A 20,096-nucleotide genomic window follows, 5' to 3' on the forward strand; every position below is an offset into this window, starting at 1 on the left:
CTAGGGCTCCTGAAATTTCTGTGCTCTCTTCCTACAGGACCTGAGGGAGCATTCGCCAGGTCCTGGGGATTTATCCACCTTGATTTTCCTCAAGACAGAAAACACCTCCTCTGTAATCTGAATATGGTCCAGGACCTCACTGCTGCTTTGCCTCACTTATATATACTTCATGTCCATCTCCTGAGGTGCAAAAAATCTGTTTAAGATCTCCCCAGTATCTGTTGGCTCCATGCATGATGACCACTTTGATGTTCTAGTGAACCAATTTTGTCCCTTGCTATCCTTCTGCTCTTCATGTATCTGTAGAAGCCCTTGGGATTCTCATTTACTTTTTCTGCTAGAGTAACCTGATGCCTTCTTTTAGCCTCATTATTTACTTCTTTGTGTTCTGCATTTTTTATACTCCTCAAGTATGTCCTTACCACCTATAATTCCCATACACCTCCTTCATTTTTGTGACCAGGGCCTCAATATCTCCGAAAACCGAGGTTCCCTAAACCTTGCCTTTTATTCTGACAGGAACATACAAACTGTACTCTTACAATTTCACTTTGGAAGGCCTCCCAATTATCAAGTCTACCTTTGCCATTAAGCAACCTGACCCAATCCACACTTGCCAGATCCTTTCTGACACCATCAAAATTGGCCTTTCTCCAATTTACAATCATAACCAAAGGGCCAGACCTAGCCTTCTCCATAGTTACAATGAATCTAATAGCATTATGATCACTCGCATTATCTTGACTAGAATATAAAAGCAAGGATGGAGTATTGAGGCTTTATAAAGCAGTGGTGAGGCCTCACTTGAAGTATTGTGAGCAGGTTTAGGCCCCTTATCTAAGAAAGGATGTGCTGAAACTGGACAGGGCTCAAAGGATTCCACAATTGATTGGCTTGTCATATAATGAGCGTTTGATGGCTTTGGGCCTGAATTCACTAAAATTCAGAAGAATGAGGGGTGACCTCATTGAAACCTATCAATTGGTGAAAGGCCTTGATAGAGTGGATGTGGAGAGAATGTTTCCTATGGTGGGAATGTCTAAAACCAGAGATCACTGCCTCAGAATAGGCAGCCTTTAAGAACAGAGATGAGGAGGAATTTCTTTAGCCAGAGGGCGGTGAATTTGTGGAATTTATTGCCACAGGCAGCTGTGGAGGCCAATTCTTTATGTATATTTAAGGCAAAGGTTAATAGACTCTTCATTGGTCAGGGCATGAAGGGATATGTGGAGAAGGCAGGAGACTGAGGCTGAGAAGAAAATTGGATCAGCCATGATGAAATGGCGAAGCAAAACTCGATGGACCAAATGGCCTAATTCTGCTCCTATATCTTATGAACTTAGATGTATAGTATTCTACACAAAATTCTCTCACCTAACTTGTCTCATTACAGAATAGGAGATCTGGTATCTCACTTTCTTCAGTTGGGACTTCCGGGCACCGATTAAAGAAACTTTACTGAACACATTTGACAAACTCTTTTCCATCCAGCCCTTTTATAGCATGGGAGTTCCGGTAAACAAATATATGTGATGCACCATCAATAACTCACTCTGAGACGTAAGGCAAGATATCGGCTTTTATTGACTGGAAGAAGGAACAAGCAGTGGTTGACCACCATACTACATCCTGGAGACTGAGAGGCTGGGCTCAGACCTCAACTGCCTTTATACAGGGGTCTGTGGGAGGAGCCACAGGAGCAGTCAGCAGGGGGCGTGTCCAGACAGGTATATGTACAGGTATAAGTAGTTCACCACAATATGTGAAATTACTATCGCGACCTTATGTTTCTTGCATCAGTCTGCGATCTCTCTACAAATTTGCTCCTCAAAATACCACGGACTGTTGGGTGGTCTGTAATGTAATTCCATTAACATGGTTATCTCTTCCCTATTGCTCATTTCCACCCATATAGCATCAATAGACAGCCTCTCCAGTCTGGCCTTGGTAATGCCTTGATGCCATCCCTCCCCCTTTAATCCCTTCCACTCTATCACGTCTGACACAATGGAACGCTGGGACATTGAGCTACCGGTCCTGTCACGACTGCAACAAAGTCTCACTAATGGCTACAATGTCATAATTCCAGATGCGAATTTTTGCCCTAAGCTCATCCACCTTTCCTGTTTGCTCTGAAATATACACAGCTCAGAGCATTAGTCAGCTACCTTGCTGAACCTTTTGAGTCCTGATTTTGTGTGTAGGCTTAACTACATCTTTCCCCACAACCACTCCACTATCTGCTCTGGCATTCTCATTCCCATCCCCCTGCAACTCTAGTTTAACACCCCCCCCCCCCCCACCACCCTCTGTGTATCACTAGCAAACCTTCCCACAAGGATATTAGTACCCCTCCAGTTCAGGTGCAAACCCTCCCTTCCGTACAGGTTTCACCTTCCCTGGAAGAGAGCCCAAATATCTAAAGGTCTGAATCCTTCCCTTCTGCACCATCTCCTTAGCCATGAGTTAACCTGTATGATCTTCCTATTTCTGGCCTCACTAGCAGGTGGTAAGGGATCAGGTCCCGTCTTTGAACTTGGCACTCAACTCACTTTGCAGGACCTCATCACCAGCCCTACCCATGTCATTGGAACCGATGTGGACCTCTGGCTGTTCACCCTCCACTTCAGAAATGCTGTGGATTCAGTCTGAGGTGTCCCTGGCCCTGGCTCCTGGGAGGCATCGTACGTCGGCAATCTCAATCTCATCCACACCTCTTGTTTATTTCCCTAAACCATGAATCCTCTGTCTCTACAGCTTGCCTCTTCTGACCCCTCTTCTTTCCGAGGCACAGGGCCAGAGATCAAAGTCATCCCTCCAATAGTATACAAGGTACTATACCTGTTGTTAAGGGGAACTGCACTGCCTGCCTATCCACTTTCCTCCTCCTGATGGTTATCCTGCACCTTGGTTCTAACCATTTCCCTGTATATTCTGTAGATCAATCCCCCAGCCTCCAGAGTTCCAGAGTTGATCTAGTTCCAGCTCCAATTCCTTAACACAGTCAGAAAGAGGCTGCGGCTGGGTGCACTCCTTACAGGTATAGTCATCAGGGACACTGCAGGTCTCCCTACCTTCCACCATCCTGCCTTGCATCCCCACTGCTCTAACTGTGCAATAAGAAAGAAACAAAAACTAACCATATCGGTACCAACGAAATAAGCAGAGAAAAGTGAAGGGCTCATGTAGAGAGTATATAGGGAGCTGGATGGAAAGTTAAGAAGCAGGGCATCAAAGATGGTTATGTCTGGTTTGCTGTCTGTGACATGCACCGGTGAGGTTAAGAATAGAATGATTTAGCAGTTGAATATGCGTTGAAGAATTGGTCAGGGTTTGAATGGAATCTCTTCTGGGGAGCATCTGACCAGTATGAAAAGGACATTTTAGACCTAAACTTGAGGGGGAGCAATATCCTTGCAGGCAGGTTTGCTAGAACTATAGGGCGGGAGTTACCCTAGGAGATGGGAATGAGAGTAATGTCAGAGGATGGGGCAGTTGGCTTATAAGTAGATAAAGTGTATAGCGAGACTGGGCAGTGGAAAGGCCAAAATTGCAGTCAGTTGAATGGGTTGAAGTTTGTCAATTTTAACTTAGGAAGTATCAGGACTTGGCTGTCACAAGGACAGGAATAGCTGCTGGATGTTAAGGGTTTAAGTGTGTCCAAAGGGACAGGGAATGAGGTTAAAAAAAAAGGTGGGGGAGTGGCATTGCTAATCAGGGATAGTGTCACAGCTGCAGAAAGGGAGGACTTTGAGGAGAGATTGTCTACTAAGTCAGTGTGGGTGGAAATCAGAAACAGGAAGGGAGCAATCACTCTTCTACACACCACCCAGTGGCAACAAGACATGGGGGATTACATCAGAGGCAGACTTTGGAAAGGTGAAAAATTTCAGTGGGTTTGCAGTTCAGTGACAGTGGCCACAATTTCCTGACCTCTACCGTAGCCTTAGGCAGTGATTGGAGCAGACAGTATGGGATTTCTAACTTTTTCTGAGGAAAGGTCAGTGGCCTGAAGAAAATCCTCTCCATAGACACTACCCGAACTTCTAAGTGCTTCACGCATTTTCTGTTTTTAATCTAGATTGACTGATGTACTTTGCTTTTTGCTTGTGTTCGCTTTTAATGAAATTTGATGTTTACCTGATGTGGAGGGAGCACCAACCCCATCCCATTCCCTTCCACTCGCCTCTATTTGGCTGGCTTTGAAAAAAGGCTAAAGTTAAAGGTGTGGAACACCCAAGAAAAGTGTACATGATGTTCCTCTAGTTTAGCACTCATTTTCGTGCTTTGGCTTGCACCTTGGGTGCTGGTACAATGCTCAGATATGCATTCAGAATTCCTGATCTTGTGGAGACAAGTGTATGAACAGAGTAGTAACAATTTTGTATGGTTACCCAGGTTGCTTTAAATGAGAATCAGGTTTATTATCACTGACATATGTCATGAAATTTGTTTTGCAGCAACAGTACAGTGCAATACATAAAAGAAGTTCTGTAAGTTACAACAATTCGTAAATAAATAATGCAAAATACTGAAATAGATTTTATCGGTTCATTGACAAGTTCAGAAATCTGATGATGCAGGCGAAGAAGCTGTTCCTAAAACGTTGAGTGTAAGTCTTCAGGTGTCTGTGCCTCCTCTCTGATGGTAGCAATGTGAAGATGGTGTGTCCTGGGTAGTGAGGCTCCTTCATGATAGACATTGCCACCCTGAGGCACCATCTTCTGAAGATGTCCTTGACGACGAGGTGTGTTGTGCCCATGATGAAGCTGGGCAAGTTTACAACCTTCGGCTGATCTTCTGTGTTGGAGCCTTCATGCCAGGTGGTGATTTATCCAGTCAGAATGTTTGCTCTCCACGGTGCATCTACAGAAATTTGCTCAGAGAGTTTGGTGATATAGCAAATCTCCTCAAACTCCTATGAAGTATAGCCACTGGCGTCTCTTCTTTGTGACTGCATCAATATGTTGGGCCCAGGTTAGAGCATCAGAGATATTGCTCACCTGTCCACTGCAGGTCCCTCGACGAGTACTGCTGTGTGTCCTCCTGATTCCCTCTTCCTGAAGTCCACAATCAATTTGTTGGCCTTGCTGACATTGACTGCAAGGCTGTTGTTGCACCAGCATTCAACCAGCCAATCTATCTCACTCCTGTACAGCACCTTGTTGCCACCTGAGATTCTGCCAACAACAGTGGCGTCTTTGCAAACTTATAGATGGCGTTTGACCTGTGCCTAGCCAGTCAATCAGGCTGCACTGTACTGCTGCCACAAAACAACAAATTTGATAACATGGGTCAGTGAAAACAAGCCTGATTCTGGTGAAGTGCAATAATGGTTATCTTTAAGACATTTAGGGTGATTTTAGAAACTATACAAGGTGTTTCCAAACCTCAGTTACCCTTGCACGTCGAATGAAGCATTGAAGGAGAAATTGGATCAAGCTGTACTGCAGTTTGCAAGATAGTAGTATTCTAGTGAAATCCTTGGAAGACAAGTCCAATGTTTGCGTTTGATTCTTCAGTTTCCCTCAAAAAATCTCCATTTATCTTCCTCCCACATCGTTGCAAAACTTTTGCGAGCAGCTACTTCTAACATGTCACTTAACTAGTTCACCCATCCAGCACCAGCTTGTAACCTTTGGCTAATGGCTGCCTGGCCCATTTTTATGACTCAGAATGCTCTGAAACGAGGCCTATCCTCAGTTTCCCAGCTTTCCTTCTGCAAAAATGCCTCGTGCCTCATTCCTCGGAGAATGGTGAAGTTCACACTAGCTCTTTTGCTGCTCCATCAATCAACTGCATCCATTTGGGTGCTCTGAAATTCTTCGGTAAATCCAGGGGAGATAAGAGTTGAAATGAAAATGAACATCCACATCATTTTTGATAATGTTCACTTTGCTAATGTTCAGTTGACTCCCATGCAGGATTATGCTGCTTTTAAAACTGTGCAGCCTTCAACACAATAGCCAGGATTCTCTGTTTCTGAGCTGATTTGACAGTAGACTTACTGTTAACAGTACTGTGCAAAAGTCTTAGGCACATGCATATAACTGTCATGTCCAAAACCTTTGCACAGTACTGTAGTATTTTTATGTATTGCATTGTACTGCTGCCGCAAAAAAAAAACAAATTTCATGACATATGTGAGTTTTGATAAACCTGATTCTGATATGGGTCTCTATTGTGGACTGAGAGTGGGAAGGGGGAAGGGGTCAGGAAGAGGGGGAATCGTGGATGGGAAAAGGGGAAAAGAGAGAGGAAGGAGCAGGAAGCACTGGCAAGACATTCTGTAATGACCAGTAAACCAATTGTTTGGAATCTAATTACCATGCATGGTGTTTCAGGGCTGGACATGTCTGCCCCTGGCACTCCTTCTCTGCCACCTGTCCCACACCCCACCCACAGTGCTCCACCTTACCCTTCCTAAGGAGCTTTGCTCCCACCAGATTTACAAACTTGCTCTCTGCTCCATGTTGACAAATACAGTACTGTGCAAAAGTCTTAGGCACCCCAGCTATATATATATGTATGTGCTGAAGACTTTTGCACAGTAATGTATTTTCTACTCTCTATATTTACCAGGTAGTAAAACAGAGCTTTGACAGATGCACAGGAAAAATCTCTTTGTGGGTTTTATTTTTGAACTTCCAGTCGTTTTTTTTGTGCAACTTTTCAAATTAATATTGTCACTTTCCTCCTATCCCCCCTCACCCTTGCATGCATTCAAGTTCCACAGCTTGGCAGTACATTGAAGCTACGACAGATGTCTCTCAGTTAAGTCTGTAAAGTCAGCTGGGTCTCTTTGTTGTGCACAGTGTATTTAATAAGTTGTTTGCTTATCCAAAACATACATTGTAAGCTGTCTTTCGAAAAATATTGATTACATTATAATGGCAATCCTTACAATGTGGTTAGGCTACATCTGCTAAGACTATGCCTGCTCCTTCTTTCTAACCTAGAATCTCAGGGTAGAACTTTGATAATAAATTTATCAAAATATGGGTACGTTTAGTTTTTGCAAGTTAGAGTATTTTTAGGTTAACAACTAATTAATATTTCTCAGAAGCTTTTTTTTCATGGCTAGTTAGAAATAGTTGTTGTGTTACCTGGAGAATAATGCTTACACAATACTTCATGCAGTTCCTGTAGAGAGAAGACTATTTCCTGGCAGAAACTTGCACATTAGCAAAGTGTGGCAGTGGTGGGTGTGACCAAGGGAAGACACTTCAAGTTTCTGAATTAGTAAGCAACACGCAGAGACTTCAGTCCACTGATGCAGATGATTAATTTGGCTTCATCATTGCTGCTGAGCTGATGGGTGGTATAGCAGAAACATTTAAAAGCAATTGAGTACGTTTTTTTATAATTTACATAAAGCCATCCCACCGTGAAGGTTGTAGAATTTGACTGATGATCAACTGCTTTCAAAGTTAGGTGACTTATGACAAAAGGAAGTGCACAATAAAGATTTTATTTGTAATATTCTACAGTGTCATGTACAGTGGAGAATTTTCAAGGCAAATGAACCAAGTGTGAGTGCATTCGGGAGAGTAAAAACTCTGAATAGGAGCAGTCACAAGGAAATCTGCAGATGCTGGAAATTCAAATAACACACAAAATGCTGGTGGAACACAGCACAGCAGGCCAGGCAGCATCTATAAGGAGAAGCACTGGGTCTCGGCCCGAAATGTCGACAGTGCTTCTCCTTATAGATGCTGCTTGGCCTGCTGTGTTCCACCAGCATTTTGAATAGGAGCAGTGATTACTTTGAGAGATGTATGAAGGGATGTTTATCCTTTCCTCGTCCTTGCTCGATAAGTAAACTCTCTCTTCCCTGAACTTGTAACATGAAAGTCTGTGTGTGCAAAGTACGATGTCCAGCTTCAACACTGTATTGTTTACATCCATTGTAACACTAGCTCAATATCCTATCACACCAGGAAAGAAATGGCAGTTAGAAAAGAAGCGTGATAATACACCATAATGCAATTTTGAGGGTGTCTTGCAAATTGTAAAACAAAATAGTTGGTTGCAGTTACTTATAGGTCACTAATAGTAGTTTAGGCGGCTGGTGGTGTAGTGATATCTACGTCGGACTTTGAGTGGTCCCAGGTTCAAATCCGGCCAGCACCTTGCACGCTTTCCATCCATGCTGGGTTGAGCGTCGAGTCAGCAACTCAGTGTTATAAGAAACAGACAAACGCTAAAGAAATGGCAAGGTTGCCGCCTGATGTACAGAAGACACGGAAAAGAGCAACGACAGCAATAGTAGTTGTAATATTGGACACAGCATACATCAGAAAAAATGTCACAGATGCAGGATCCTGACACAAAATATTGAGTGTCACTGGTTCTGCAGATGCTGCTTGACCAGCACAACCCTCATCCCCCACCGTCTCGAGTTTGTTTTCTTCTCCAAATCTCAGCATCTGATGTCTCTTGTGTCTCAGGAAATTAAATGTGTATGTGACAATTAATGTGGCAGTCATGTGGGAATTTAACCCAAATATAGACTAGACAAGTGAAATTGGTGGTTGTAAGACAAAAGATGAATCATAGTTAGCTTTTATTATGAGAGAATTGGACATTTGGGAGTAAAGATATGTTACGGCAATTATAAAAGGCCTTGGTGAGACTGTGCATACAGAATTGTGTAAAGTTCTGGTCTCCTCTTCTAAAAATGAATTTACTTGCCATCGAAGGGATAATAAGATTCACTGGCTGAGGTTCACTAGGCAGGATAGTGTTCAAAGTACATTTATTATCAAAGTATGTGTACCATATTCAGCTTTGAGATTTGTCTCCTTACCGGCAACCGCGAAACAAAGAAACCCAATAGAAGTCATTTTTTTAAAAAGGACCATCAAACACCCAATGTGCAGGAAAAAAACAAATTGTGCAAAAGATAAAAAGTAAGCAAATAACTTTCAGAGCTTAAGTTCACGAAAGTGAGTTCACAGCCACGAAACCAGTTCATCGCTGCGGCCAGTCCATGAGCCTGTCAGTTGCAGGCCGCAGCCTCCGTTCAGCACAGGGGCGGGTAATCGTCACCGAGCAGTGAGTTAAACACCAATCCTGACACCCTGACCTTTTCAATCTGGCCCGGCATTTAAATTGGCCAAACAATGGGTTGTTCAGCACTCTTGGACAGGGCCCGTCAGCCTCGGTTCGGTCCATACTCAACCTGTTCACTCTGGCCCAATGCTTAAATCAGTCAAACCTCGGCTTGTTTCTGCTTTCGGGGCCCCATTCCTGCCCCCTCAGCTCTGCTTCACTTCAGTTCTGCCACTTCGCATCGTGTCCAAATCTGACCCAGCAATGGCCAAATATCCCGTTACCTGCTCTCAGGCCCAGTCCCTGCCACCTCAATTCAGCCTGTACGCACCCCGCCACAACTGACCTGCACCACCGAGATTCAGTTCCCTCCACAAAAATGCTAGGTCATACATGCTGTTCAAAAACTCAGCTTCAAAAGGGAAGTTACAAGCTATTGATTGCAGGGATCGTTTTCCAGAAAATGTCTGATTAATAAAGTGGTTAATAGTTTTGTTTGCGATCAACAAGCCATTGCTATGTTTCATCGGCGCCATCGTAAACCACAAGTTCTCTCCTTCTGTTCCTGTTTCTCTGGCATTCCTTGGGACAGATGATATGAATCACAGCACAAGGAGCACTACCATGAGAAAGCAGCATCCACTATCAGGAACCCGCACCACTTAAGCCACGGTCTCTTCTCACTGCTGCCATCAAGGAAGTGTTACAACAGGAGGCCGGGGTTCCACGACACCAGATTCACTTACAGTTCAATCACCAGGCTCCTGGACCAGACTGATAACTTTACTTACCTCAAACTGAAGTGAGCCTATGAACTCTCTCTCTCTCAAGGACTCTATTACTCATGTTCTCAGCATTATTTATTTACCTACTTATTTAACCTTTTTTTGTACTTTTTACAGTTTGTCTTTTACACTTTAGTTGTCTTTTTCATTGATCCAACTGTATTTCTCCACTCTGCTGTGAATGCCTGCAAGAAAATGGATCTCAAGGTAGTATATGGTGGTAGATATGTGCTTTGACAGCAAATTTACTTTATACCTTGAATCAGAAGATTAGTCATGATCTTTATGAGACGCTGAATCAGTTCCCTTCTCCTGTTCCAGTTTCTCTTGCATTCTTCTGGGCACACAAAATGAATGAGTGGTTGAAGCAGGAAGAGAGGCTGCTTCCAAGTGTAAATCAGGACACGTGCTCCTGTTGGAAAACTTAGTTCTGCAGTCCCAAGGTAAAAATGAATAGAGCATCCAAAATTCCACCCCTCCACCACCACCACCTCCTCAAAGCGACAAACACACACGTGTACATGAGGAAGTCAATCTGCAGTCAGCTAGTGGTTGTTGAAGTCACTTTGAAAATGTCCTTTGGTAGAATCTGGAAGAACCAGGATATTGTGCCTTTGGGGGAAGTGCCTGCTGATGTGCTTCCCTTCATTTTGCTGCTGACTTCCTCTTTGTTTCATCTTGGTTATTTTGAACTCTCGAATCACCACCACTACCTTCTCCACCCATCTCCCGCCACAACATTAGCTTATGTGCTTATTTTATTTATACGGTCCTTAACACAGTAGCTACTGCTGGGAGCCTTAAAGTCACATTTGTCTTGTACTCCCAGGGTTGGCAACAAGCAGATGGAGTGGTCATTTTCACAATTCCACTTGTATTTTCAACGCAGGTTAAGAATAGTCTCAGCAATGCTCACAAAATGCTGGAGGAACTCAGGAGGCCAGGCAGCACCTATGGAAAAGAGTACAGTCAATGTTTCAGGCCGACGCCCTTCAGCAGGACATCCGAATTTAATTTAAATTTAAATATTTATCCCCTTGTTAACTTAACCTTTCTGCTAATGGGAAAAAATAGTATTCACCCTGTTCAGTGCTAAATCTCCACCCAGTCTAATTTGCTCCAAATAAAAATTTCCTCACAACTAAATTTCTAAAACTATGGCAAAGTCCTTGTAAATCTGCTCTGAATTTAACACAAACATCCTAGAATGAGGTGACCAGGAGTTTACACAATTCTGTGTAGACATAATCATTATTTTGTATTCAAGCTTTTATCTGTGTTCTAAGCCTTAGCAAATAAAGAACCCTCTTTACCTTGTTATCAACTACCCTACCATGAAGGGTCTGCAGACAATGAATTATTTGGCTTGCTGCTCCTCCACGCTTCTCCATATCCCACCATCTGCCTCCCCAGCACTCACTCCTCACTTAAATTCCTTGCATCTTGTGTTGCCCTACCTGACCAGTCTACTGTCATCTTTTCACATCTCTCTGTAGCTTTCCTCATCATCCCCATAGTGGATTGTTTTATTTGGTTCCAGCCTTTTTATCACAGCTCCTAAAAATACATTTGAGATATTGATCTTCATTTCCTTTACTGTGTAGGTCGATTGTCATTCTTCTGCTGATCTCTCTGGTTTTCACTTTCCTGATCTGTCTGTTATGTAGCATTTTTTACAATCGTTCAAATCCATGTAGTCGACATCAAATACACAAGCCTCATTGACCCTTGAAACCGCCTTAAAAAGATGAGTAAGGTTAAGGGAAAAACCACTATCCTTGATTAACTTCTGTCTTTCTAAACGTTGATCTTAAACAGTCATTGAAAATTTTACTTAGTGATTTGCTCACCATATGCATTTGTCAGATTGGCCTTGCAATTACTCACTTTATCAAACTTTTAAGTACAAGGGGTGATTGATATGTTCATGGCCTAAGGTAGATGGAGATGGGTTATACAGCTCTAGCTACATGCACATGCAGTTCAACTCTTTGAGTGATTATGCAGAAAGTTTGTAGTTAATAACTCATTGGGGTAATTTATAAGTTTGTGGCCTGGGGTAGAAGGAGATAAGTTATTAACTTCAAACTTTCTGCATAATCACTCAAAGAGTTGAACTGCATGTGCATGTAACGAGAGCTGTATATCTCATCTCCTTCTACCTTAGGCCATGAACTTATCAATCACCCTCGTAAGAGAGAGCAAGGAGATGCCACCTAAACTAAAAACAAAATCGAACTTTGTCCTTTATTTTATAAAGTTCTTCATAAGGTTCCCACAGTAAAAAGGAAGAAGCCTTTGCACGTATCCGAGTAATGTCCCATAGTCATTAGTTGATGATAAGTACTGCCTTCCAGTCTGTTGATGACACCTTCTGTTGTTTCATTGATGATTGGCAGGGACTGATTGGGAAATAATTAGTTTGAATTGTTTTATCCTATTTTCTTGTGAACAAGACATCCTCAATTTTCACATTCTCAGATTGATACCAGTCTTATAAGTTTACTGTACCTTATGACTAAAGTGCTAAAAATATCTCTAAGCTTTGCAAATTAGCAATTAATGGTTTATTCACAGCTCTTAGTTTAGAGCTCATTGTGCAAGTTCAGTTCAGCACATACACTCTACCTCTTCTGACAATCTGTGACACTGACCTACCTGACTCAGATAGCGACATGCGTGATAACAAGCCACTGTAGACTTACCACCACTCAATCAGATCTAATTTTAAATGGGGCATTTATTCTGCATTGGAAACACTTTCTCATTTACTTCTTGTGATTTTGAACATCTCTCGCATCTATCCTCTTAACCTGTCTGTTCCAAAGGATGGAACAATCTTAAAATATGATGCCTAGAATTGTGTCTTTTTTTTTGTATTCCAGCATAACTTCTTTGCTTGTTGTTTCTCATCAAGCTGGCAACAGAAGACAACTACTACTGCCAAGTTTCAAAACTGTAACCAATAATCTCTTGCATCAAACCTTATCAATCGCTCTGGAGGTCTGCTTGGATAAAATTCAGAAATACTTGCTTAACTGCAGTCTTGGAGTCCTCTTCAAATATAACTAACTAGATTAGTTAGGGATGATCAACTCTTAAATTTATAATCATTCTATATTTTTACATGCAGTGTTTTTGTTTTCCATTTCTCTAAACTTATCCTATTTTTTGAACTTATTTTCTCTGTGTTTATTGCTTTTTTTAAAAAATCACCTAAGCTTGAGGTATCAGTATGAGTGCATAGATAGCTATAAAAAGACTGACTTGCTTATATTAGTGTCCATCTGTACTTCCCCTTCTGTATACACTGTCTTCTTTGTTTTATCCCAATTGCACTTTTCGTCTACCCATCCTATGGGGCAATTTTTCTTCAAGTTTTGCATGGGTCTGGAGCTCACATTTTTCTCTAGTTTGCCATCTTTCTTCTATGCTGCATTTTGTGAGATCCTGCTTATCAGAACAATCTCCTGCTCTGTGGTGAACTACATATACCTGTCTGGACATGCCCTCCTGTTGACTGCTCCTGTGGCTCTGCCCACAGACCCCTGTATAAAGGCGATTGGAGGCACTGCTCCTCCCTCAGTCTCCAGGATGTTGTGTGGTGGTCTCTTGCTGCTAATCGTGGTCTCTTGCAGCTAATAAAAGCCTGTCATTCACCTCCCGTCTCCGAGATGGTGCATCATGCTCCTTTTACCATTATTTGTACTAAGCTAGGACCATCTTGTCATCCATCTTAGTCTATACTGTTAATTATACACCTCACCTTCATTCTTTAAATCTGCTTGCATGTGTGTTTTTCCTCTAGTGAATTGCAGCGCCCTCTCCAAATGCTCTTTCCTCTCAAATGCTTTTTACCTTTGGTGTGTCCCTGAGATTTGTTCCTGGCTCAGCTCTGTATCTATATGCAAAAAAGGACACCAGTATTGAAGTTCAAGTGCGCAGGTGCACTGAGCTTTATCTTGCGTGTCTGTGTTTGATCCCCTTCCTTGTTGTGTGCCAATTCCTAGTTTCTTTGTCTGATGCTACATTTAATTTCCTCCATCCAGCAAATTACTGGGAAGACTGGAGCCACTAAGCTCACTGTCTCGCAAGCCCGTTTTCCTAAATTAGGTCAGCCTGCAACTATCTGACGATCATATTAACTCAGCAATGACAAACCTTTGCCATCGCTGAGATTGCACATTTCTACACTCATTTCATCACTTCACTTACCCATAGCCTAAATGAATCCATTACTGAAATCCTCACCATCACATTGTTAATCTACAGGTGACAATTCTGGTGGTTCTGCCAGTTTTCTATTATGAATTGAGCTAAGACAATATTCTCCTTCCCAACTAGTCCCACGTCTGTTTCTTCTATAAGCCTAATATTTGGTAAGTTACATTTGACTTCCACTTATGCATTATCCCAGAACTTTAAAGTGTTAAGCACCTTTGTTTTCAAGTATTTCCGTAGTCTGCTGATCTCTGTAATCTCTTCCAGCTCTACCACAAGGAGCACAGTTCAACAGTGCGCTTCATTTCATATCTGATACACACCCATTTTAATCATTGGCCACTCTGGAAGTTTGAACTTTCTTTCCTAAACATGTCAGCTACTTCCTTGCTTCAGTCAGATTCATAAAATTCTACCTCCTTGAACAAGATTTTACCGTCGTTCCTAAAAGAAGACTAAAGGTTTAATTTCTACTGCTATAGTCACAAAGCATAGGGAAGGGTCTTTCGGTTCACCAGGTCCACATCAAGCATCCAAATTCTCAGAATTTGGTTACACGTGGAGAAAAACACTGGCTTAAACTTGATAGGGTGAGACTCAACTTACAGCACAGAAACAAGACATCTCGGCCCTTTTAGTCCGTGCCGAACGCTTACTCTTACCTAGTCCCACTGGCCCGCACTCAGCCCATAACCCTCTGTTTCTTTCCTGTCCATATACCTAGCTAATTTTACTTTAAATGACAATTAAGATGGAGAAGGTCTATAACAAATCCTTAGAATGGACATTTGATTTATCAGTTGCCCACCTTTCTTAAGGTGGTATGTCTCATGGTGTAGTGTCTGCTTACTACTCTGACACCTACTCTGCTCACTGTTCCCCTTTGAATGGCCCAGCATATCATCCGACGCCGATTCCTCGTGCCCCTTGTTCAGCTCCATGGGTTTGGCATCATTTGTTTCACTCTTGCTCACAGATGTTCACTTTTGCTTCTTGTTGAAATTCCCAATTATTAAGGGAGAATGTGAAGAAAATGTCGGTGAGGAAAGGGATTTCTTGATCTGTTGTTTTAAACCACGTACTGATAACTAAAAGTTTGAAACAATGCATTCAGTATATAAAATATGTTGAAATGTACTTTCTAATTCTCTTGACTGAGCCATTGTCCGTACCTCATTGACCCACCTTTTCAGTTTAATTGAGACCATTGAATTCAGTGACCTCATTACATTTTCTCCCTCCTTTGATTGAACTTCGTCAGAATAAATCTGTCTTTAGTCATTCAAGAGGTTTCCATTGCTAGCTTATCTTGTGACCTTCCTGAATGTAAATTGCAATTCAGGGCAAGTGAATGTAAAATATGACAACTATTTTGCTGTGGGTGCCAGTTAAACTGAGAGCATGTAGTGTGAGTTTTGTTATAACTGACTCGGAGAGAAGAAGCAGCGGGTTAAGATCTGCTTTCAACTGCAGAGAGTAGGAAAGATTTGCTCTCTTTTTGTTTACACATAAACACTCAATTAAAAAAAACATCAATGCAAGAGATACTGTAATTGTGGCCTCTTTGTTATTTAGTGTAAATGTTCCAATTCTTAACCCCAGGTAATGGACACTCAGTACCTGAGTTGTAGAATACCTGCAGAATACATCTGCGAGAGTTGTGCATGGGACTTCCACAGCATCGTTGCCCTGGATTTAGCAAGATTCTTGGTCCCTAAGCATTTCTTAAATCGTGAAGTTCAAAGTAAATTTTATTGTCAAAGTATTGGAGAGGGATAGGAACAGACAAGTTAAGGAAATGTTTAAGGGGAAATATGAGACTATCAGGCAAGAACTTGGAAGCATAAATTTGAAATAGATGTTCTCAGGGAAATTTATGGAAGAAACGTGGCACATGTTCAGGGAATATTTGCGTGGGGTTCCGAGTAGGTACGTTCCAATGAGACATGGAAAGGATAACATGGTGCACAAAGGCTGTTGTAAATCGAGTCAAGAAGAAAGAAAGAGCTTACAAAAGGTTCAAAAAACTAGGTAATGATATGAATCTGGAAGATTATAAGGCTAGCAGGAAGGAGTTTAAGAATGAAATTAGGAGAGCCATGAGAAGGCCTTGGCAGACAGAATTAAGGAAAATCCCAAGGCATTCTACAAGCACGTGAAGAGCAAGAGGATAATTCGTGAGAGAATAGGACCAATCAAGTGTGACAATGGAGAAGTGTGTGTGGAATCGGAGGAAATAGTGGAGGTACTTAATGAATACTTTGCTTCAGTATTCACTATGGAAAAGGATTTTGGCGATTTTAGAGATGACTTGCAGTGGACTGAAAAGCTTGAGCATGTAGATATTAAGAAAGAGGATGTGCTGGAGCTTTCAGAAAGCATCAAGTTGAATAAGTCACTGGGACCGGACGAGATGTACCCCAGGCTACTGTGGGAAGTGAGGGAGGAGATTGCTGAGCCTCTCGCAATGATCTTTGCATCATCAATGGGGATGGGAGAGGTTTCAGAGGATTGGAGGGTTGTGGATGTTGTTCCCTTATTCAAGAAAGGGAGTAGGGATAGCCCAGGAAATTATAGACCAGTGAGTCTTACTTCAATGGTTGGTAAGTTGATGAAGAAGATCCTGAGAGGCACAATTTATGAGCTTTTGGAGAGGCATAATATGATTAGGAATAGTCAGCATGGCTTTGGAAAAGACACATTTCTCTTTCCGGTTCCCCTTGATTTCATGTCCCATTGTCCTCCCCTCTCCTCTCATATTCCATCTTCTTCAGCCCTTTGTCACTTCCCAGCTTTCTAATCTCATTCCCACCTTTCTACCCTCTCATCTGCCAATCACCTCCTTCACCCAAATCCACCTATCACCCATCAGATCTTGCCCCACAGCTTTTCCCCACCTTTATATACTGGTTAGCTCCCATCTTTCAATTCGACCTAAAAGGATCTCAGCCTGAAATGTTGATTGTTCATTTCCCTCCATAGATGCTGCCTGACCCACTGTGTTCCTCCAGCTTATTTGTGTGGTGCTTCAGATTTCCAGCATCTGCATTCTTTTGTCTCCTGTTTTCATTAAATATCTGCTAACTCTCAATATCGACTATTTCATTAAAAGAATGACTCTTGGGCAAGGTATTGGAGAATCATTGTGGAACTCCAGCGTTATTCATAACTTAGCATTTATTATTTATGTTTAATTTTATCTGTCAATATTTATAAGTTCATATTTTGGAAATTGTTTGAATTTTATCATAAAAATTAGAGTTTTAGCGAGCAGACAATTTATCAATGTAACGGTATGAATATAAGAAATAGAAAGAGGAATTGGACTTCTTGTCTCGATTCTGCCTTTCATTAATATCATAGCTGATCTTTATACTGGCAACAGACACAAAATGCTGGAGGAACTCAGCAGGCCAGGCAGAATCTGTGGAAAAGAGCACAGTTGACGTTTTGGGCTGAGACCTTTCGGCAGGAAATTGCCTCTTTCCTTCATCAACTTGATTCATTTACTTTCTTGAAATGTATTACATTCTGTTTTAAATATACTCAGTGACTGATCTTCTGTAGCCCTCTGGGTAAAGAATTCAAGAGTTCATTTTAGCATCACAGTGCTGAGTTAGGGTAGATATTCAGAATCTTTTCCCCATGGCCAGCCTTATGCAACATTCTTTCTAGTTTACTTTACAGCAGTGCAGACCAACCATTGCTCTGAGCGGGAAATTTTTACGTGGCCTAAAAATTATGTGACACTTCAAATGTTTTTTTTGTGTGATGTTCATACTATGAGTACCCGGAATGAAAATTGAAATATCACAAACTTTTGATTTTATTTATGAATGGAAGGGTATAATGAAATATAGTACAACAAAGAAAATCTTTCGCGTTTCGTAAAATTTTTCTAGCTGCGTCCAATTCCAGCTGTGTGTGTGGGAGGATTTCAGCTACCGTGTGGCTGCACATCTTCGAGGGAATAGTAGGCGTATGATTAAAAAAAAAGAGGGTTTAAAGGGAGAGGAAGGACCTTTAAAGGGGATTTGAGGGGAAAGGTTTTTGTACACAGGGTGGTTGATACCTGGAACTCGCTACCAGAGGAGGTAGTGGAATATAATGTAATTATTGTGTTTAATTAACATTTAGAGAGGTACTTAAGTAGTCAATGCATAGAAAGTATGGATGTCATGTAGGCAGATGGGATTGGTGAAGATGGATAAAAGGTCAGCATTGGTCAAAGGGCCTGTTTCTGTGTCATTAGTTGATGGTAACTCAGAGTTCTAAAACTGAAGGCAATCTCTGTCTACCTTGTCATGGTCCTTACACTTTATTTGTCCACCGACACTGTACTTTATCTATAGTTATAATACTGGAAGAGGACATTTAGTAGAAATAGGCATTGAGATGAAGATGGCCTGTCCTGTGCTGTACAGTTCTACGTCTGTACTTCCTGCTGCCTCAGTAAAACAACCATCATAATCAAAGACTCCACCTCCCCTCTTCCTCTGGGCAAAGCTGGTTAAGCTGAATCCCTACAACCTAAATTGGCTGCATTTTGTCGTGCATCACAATGGCAACTCACCACAGTTGTCTCCTTCTGTGAAGCCCTTTGGGATATTATGGAAGAGGTGTGAGAGCTACATGTATTCTTTGGCTTTGCAGAGCACTTCTTTCAGTTTATTTCCTGATTCTTATCTTGACGATTGAGAGGCAAGTCTTTTTTGTTTTAATTGCAGCTACAATAATTCCTTAATGACATTTACCCATGAGAACCTGCTGCCTGATTCTCCCATAGTCCTGCTGGAGGGTTTTGGCCCGAAACGTCGACTGTATTCTTTTCCATAGATGCTGCCTGGTTTGCTGTGTGTTGCTTAGAGTTTTAGTTAGTTGAGGTATTTTGCATATGCTTATTGTGTGCTGCTGCTCAGGTGAGAGGTTAAACAACAGTCTTTGTCAGTCCTGTACCTTTTATCTCTGGTATTTCACAACAGTTGTATCCTTCTTTAAATTTAATACTTATATTGAACACTTACTTCCATCATATAATATTTTGTGTCTGTTTATACAATATATAATACATATGATTTTTAAATGAACTAATATAAAAAGTTTTATTTTTATATATTGGGTTTTGTTCTCAGGCTTTCTGCAACAGTAATACTGTTTTGATAAAGTTGTTACAATCCCAGTTTCAAAAATTACCTAGAATTCTTATTTTTTCATGAAAAATTAGCTTTTATAGCATGTAAAAATAACAGATTTTACGACATTTCATTTTACCAATAGTGAAATGTTGACTTCCTAAATGTTTTTTTTTAAAGTTCTGAATGTAAGCCTAGTTACCTGTTTCCAGCTTGAACACAAATATAGAGTTGTTCTGTACGGTTCAGAATCCCATGTACTAGACAGACTTAAGCAGTTGATGTAAGAATCACAGATGCGTCCCCTTCCTATTTTTCTCCTTTAACTGTTGACCTTTCCCGGGCAGTAGCGAAGGTGCAGACAGCAAACCGAATTTTGAAACGCCGGTCTAATTTTGATCACGCTCGCCGATGTAGAGGAAGTGTTTGGGGCGGTGCGATTGGGCCCCCTGAGGTCGATTGCAAGAGTCTGGTACAGGCTCAAGTTTCCATTGAATGTTAACAAAGACTGTGGAGGTACTGCAGTGAGAGCATGCTTTCTGGGAACAGGTAAAAGAGAGACCTTCTGAAATCTACAATTGCGGCAGCCTTCTTCGTGGAGTCTCTGCATCTCTTTTGTTTTGTTATACTTGGCGTTGCCGGGGTCGAAAATAGCGTATTGTCCCAGTTGCAAAGCATAAAGGAAGTTTCAGTGAAGCAAGTAGATAGTGTGGAGAGGGGGAGGGGCAAAGTTAAAGGCTGGTCTGCAAAAAAAAAAGAATTAAAAGTGGCGATTATTTTCATCAACTGAACGGGATACCTTTCCGCCTTCCAAATATTTTTTCTGTCCCTGCACTTAAGTGAATGTTGATTTTAATTGATTTTTAAAGCACGTGTGTGTATGGCATGATACTGGTGTTGGTAA

At 41.6% G+C, this 20,096-nt stretch overlaps 1 protein-coding gene across 9 annotated transcripts in view; it reads left to right on the top strand.

Annotated features, from left to right (window-relative positions):
- The window catches only part of LOC132407396 (transcription factor Dp-2-like), a 261,808-nt gene that overhangs the window by 89,115 nt on the left and 152,597 nt on the right, over positions 1-20,096 (top strand). Inside the window, exon 1 of one of the 9 annotated variants that reach the window (XM_059993873.1) lies at positions 19,710-19,741. The exons of the other annotated variants lie outside the window; for them this stretch is intronic. Within the exon in view, the coding sequence (XP_059849856.1) occupies positions 19,725-19,741 (17 nt within the window). The 5' untranslated portion in view covers positions 19,710-19,724. Of the gene's footprint in view, positions 1-19,709; positions 19,742-20,096 lie in introns of those variants that run through there. 9 annotated transcript variants of the gene reach the window in all.

Source organism: Hypanus sabinus, chromosome 2 (genome assembly GCF_030144855.1).
Source record: "Hypanus sabinus isolate sHypSab1 chromosome 2, sHypSab1.hap1, whole genome shotgun sequence".
NCBI classification, from domain to species: domain Eukaryota; kingdom Metazoa; phylum Chordata; class Chondrichthyes; order Myliobatiformes; family Dasyatidae; genus Hypanus; species Hypanus sabinus.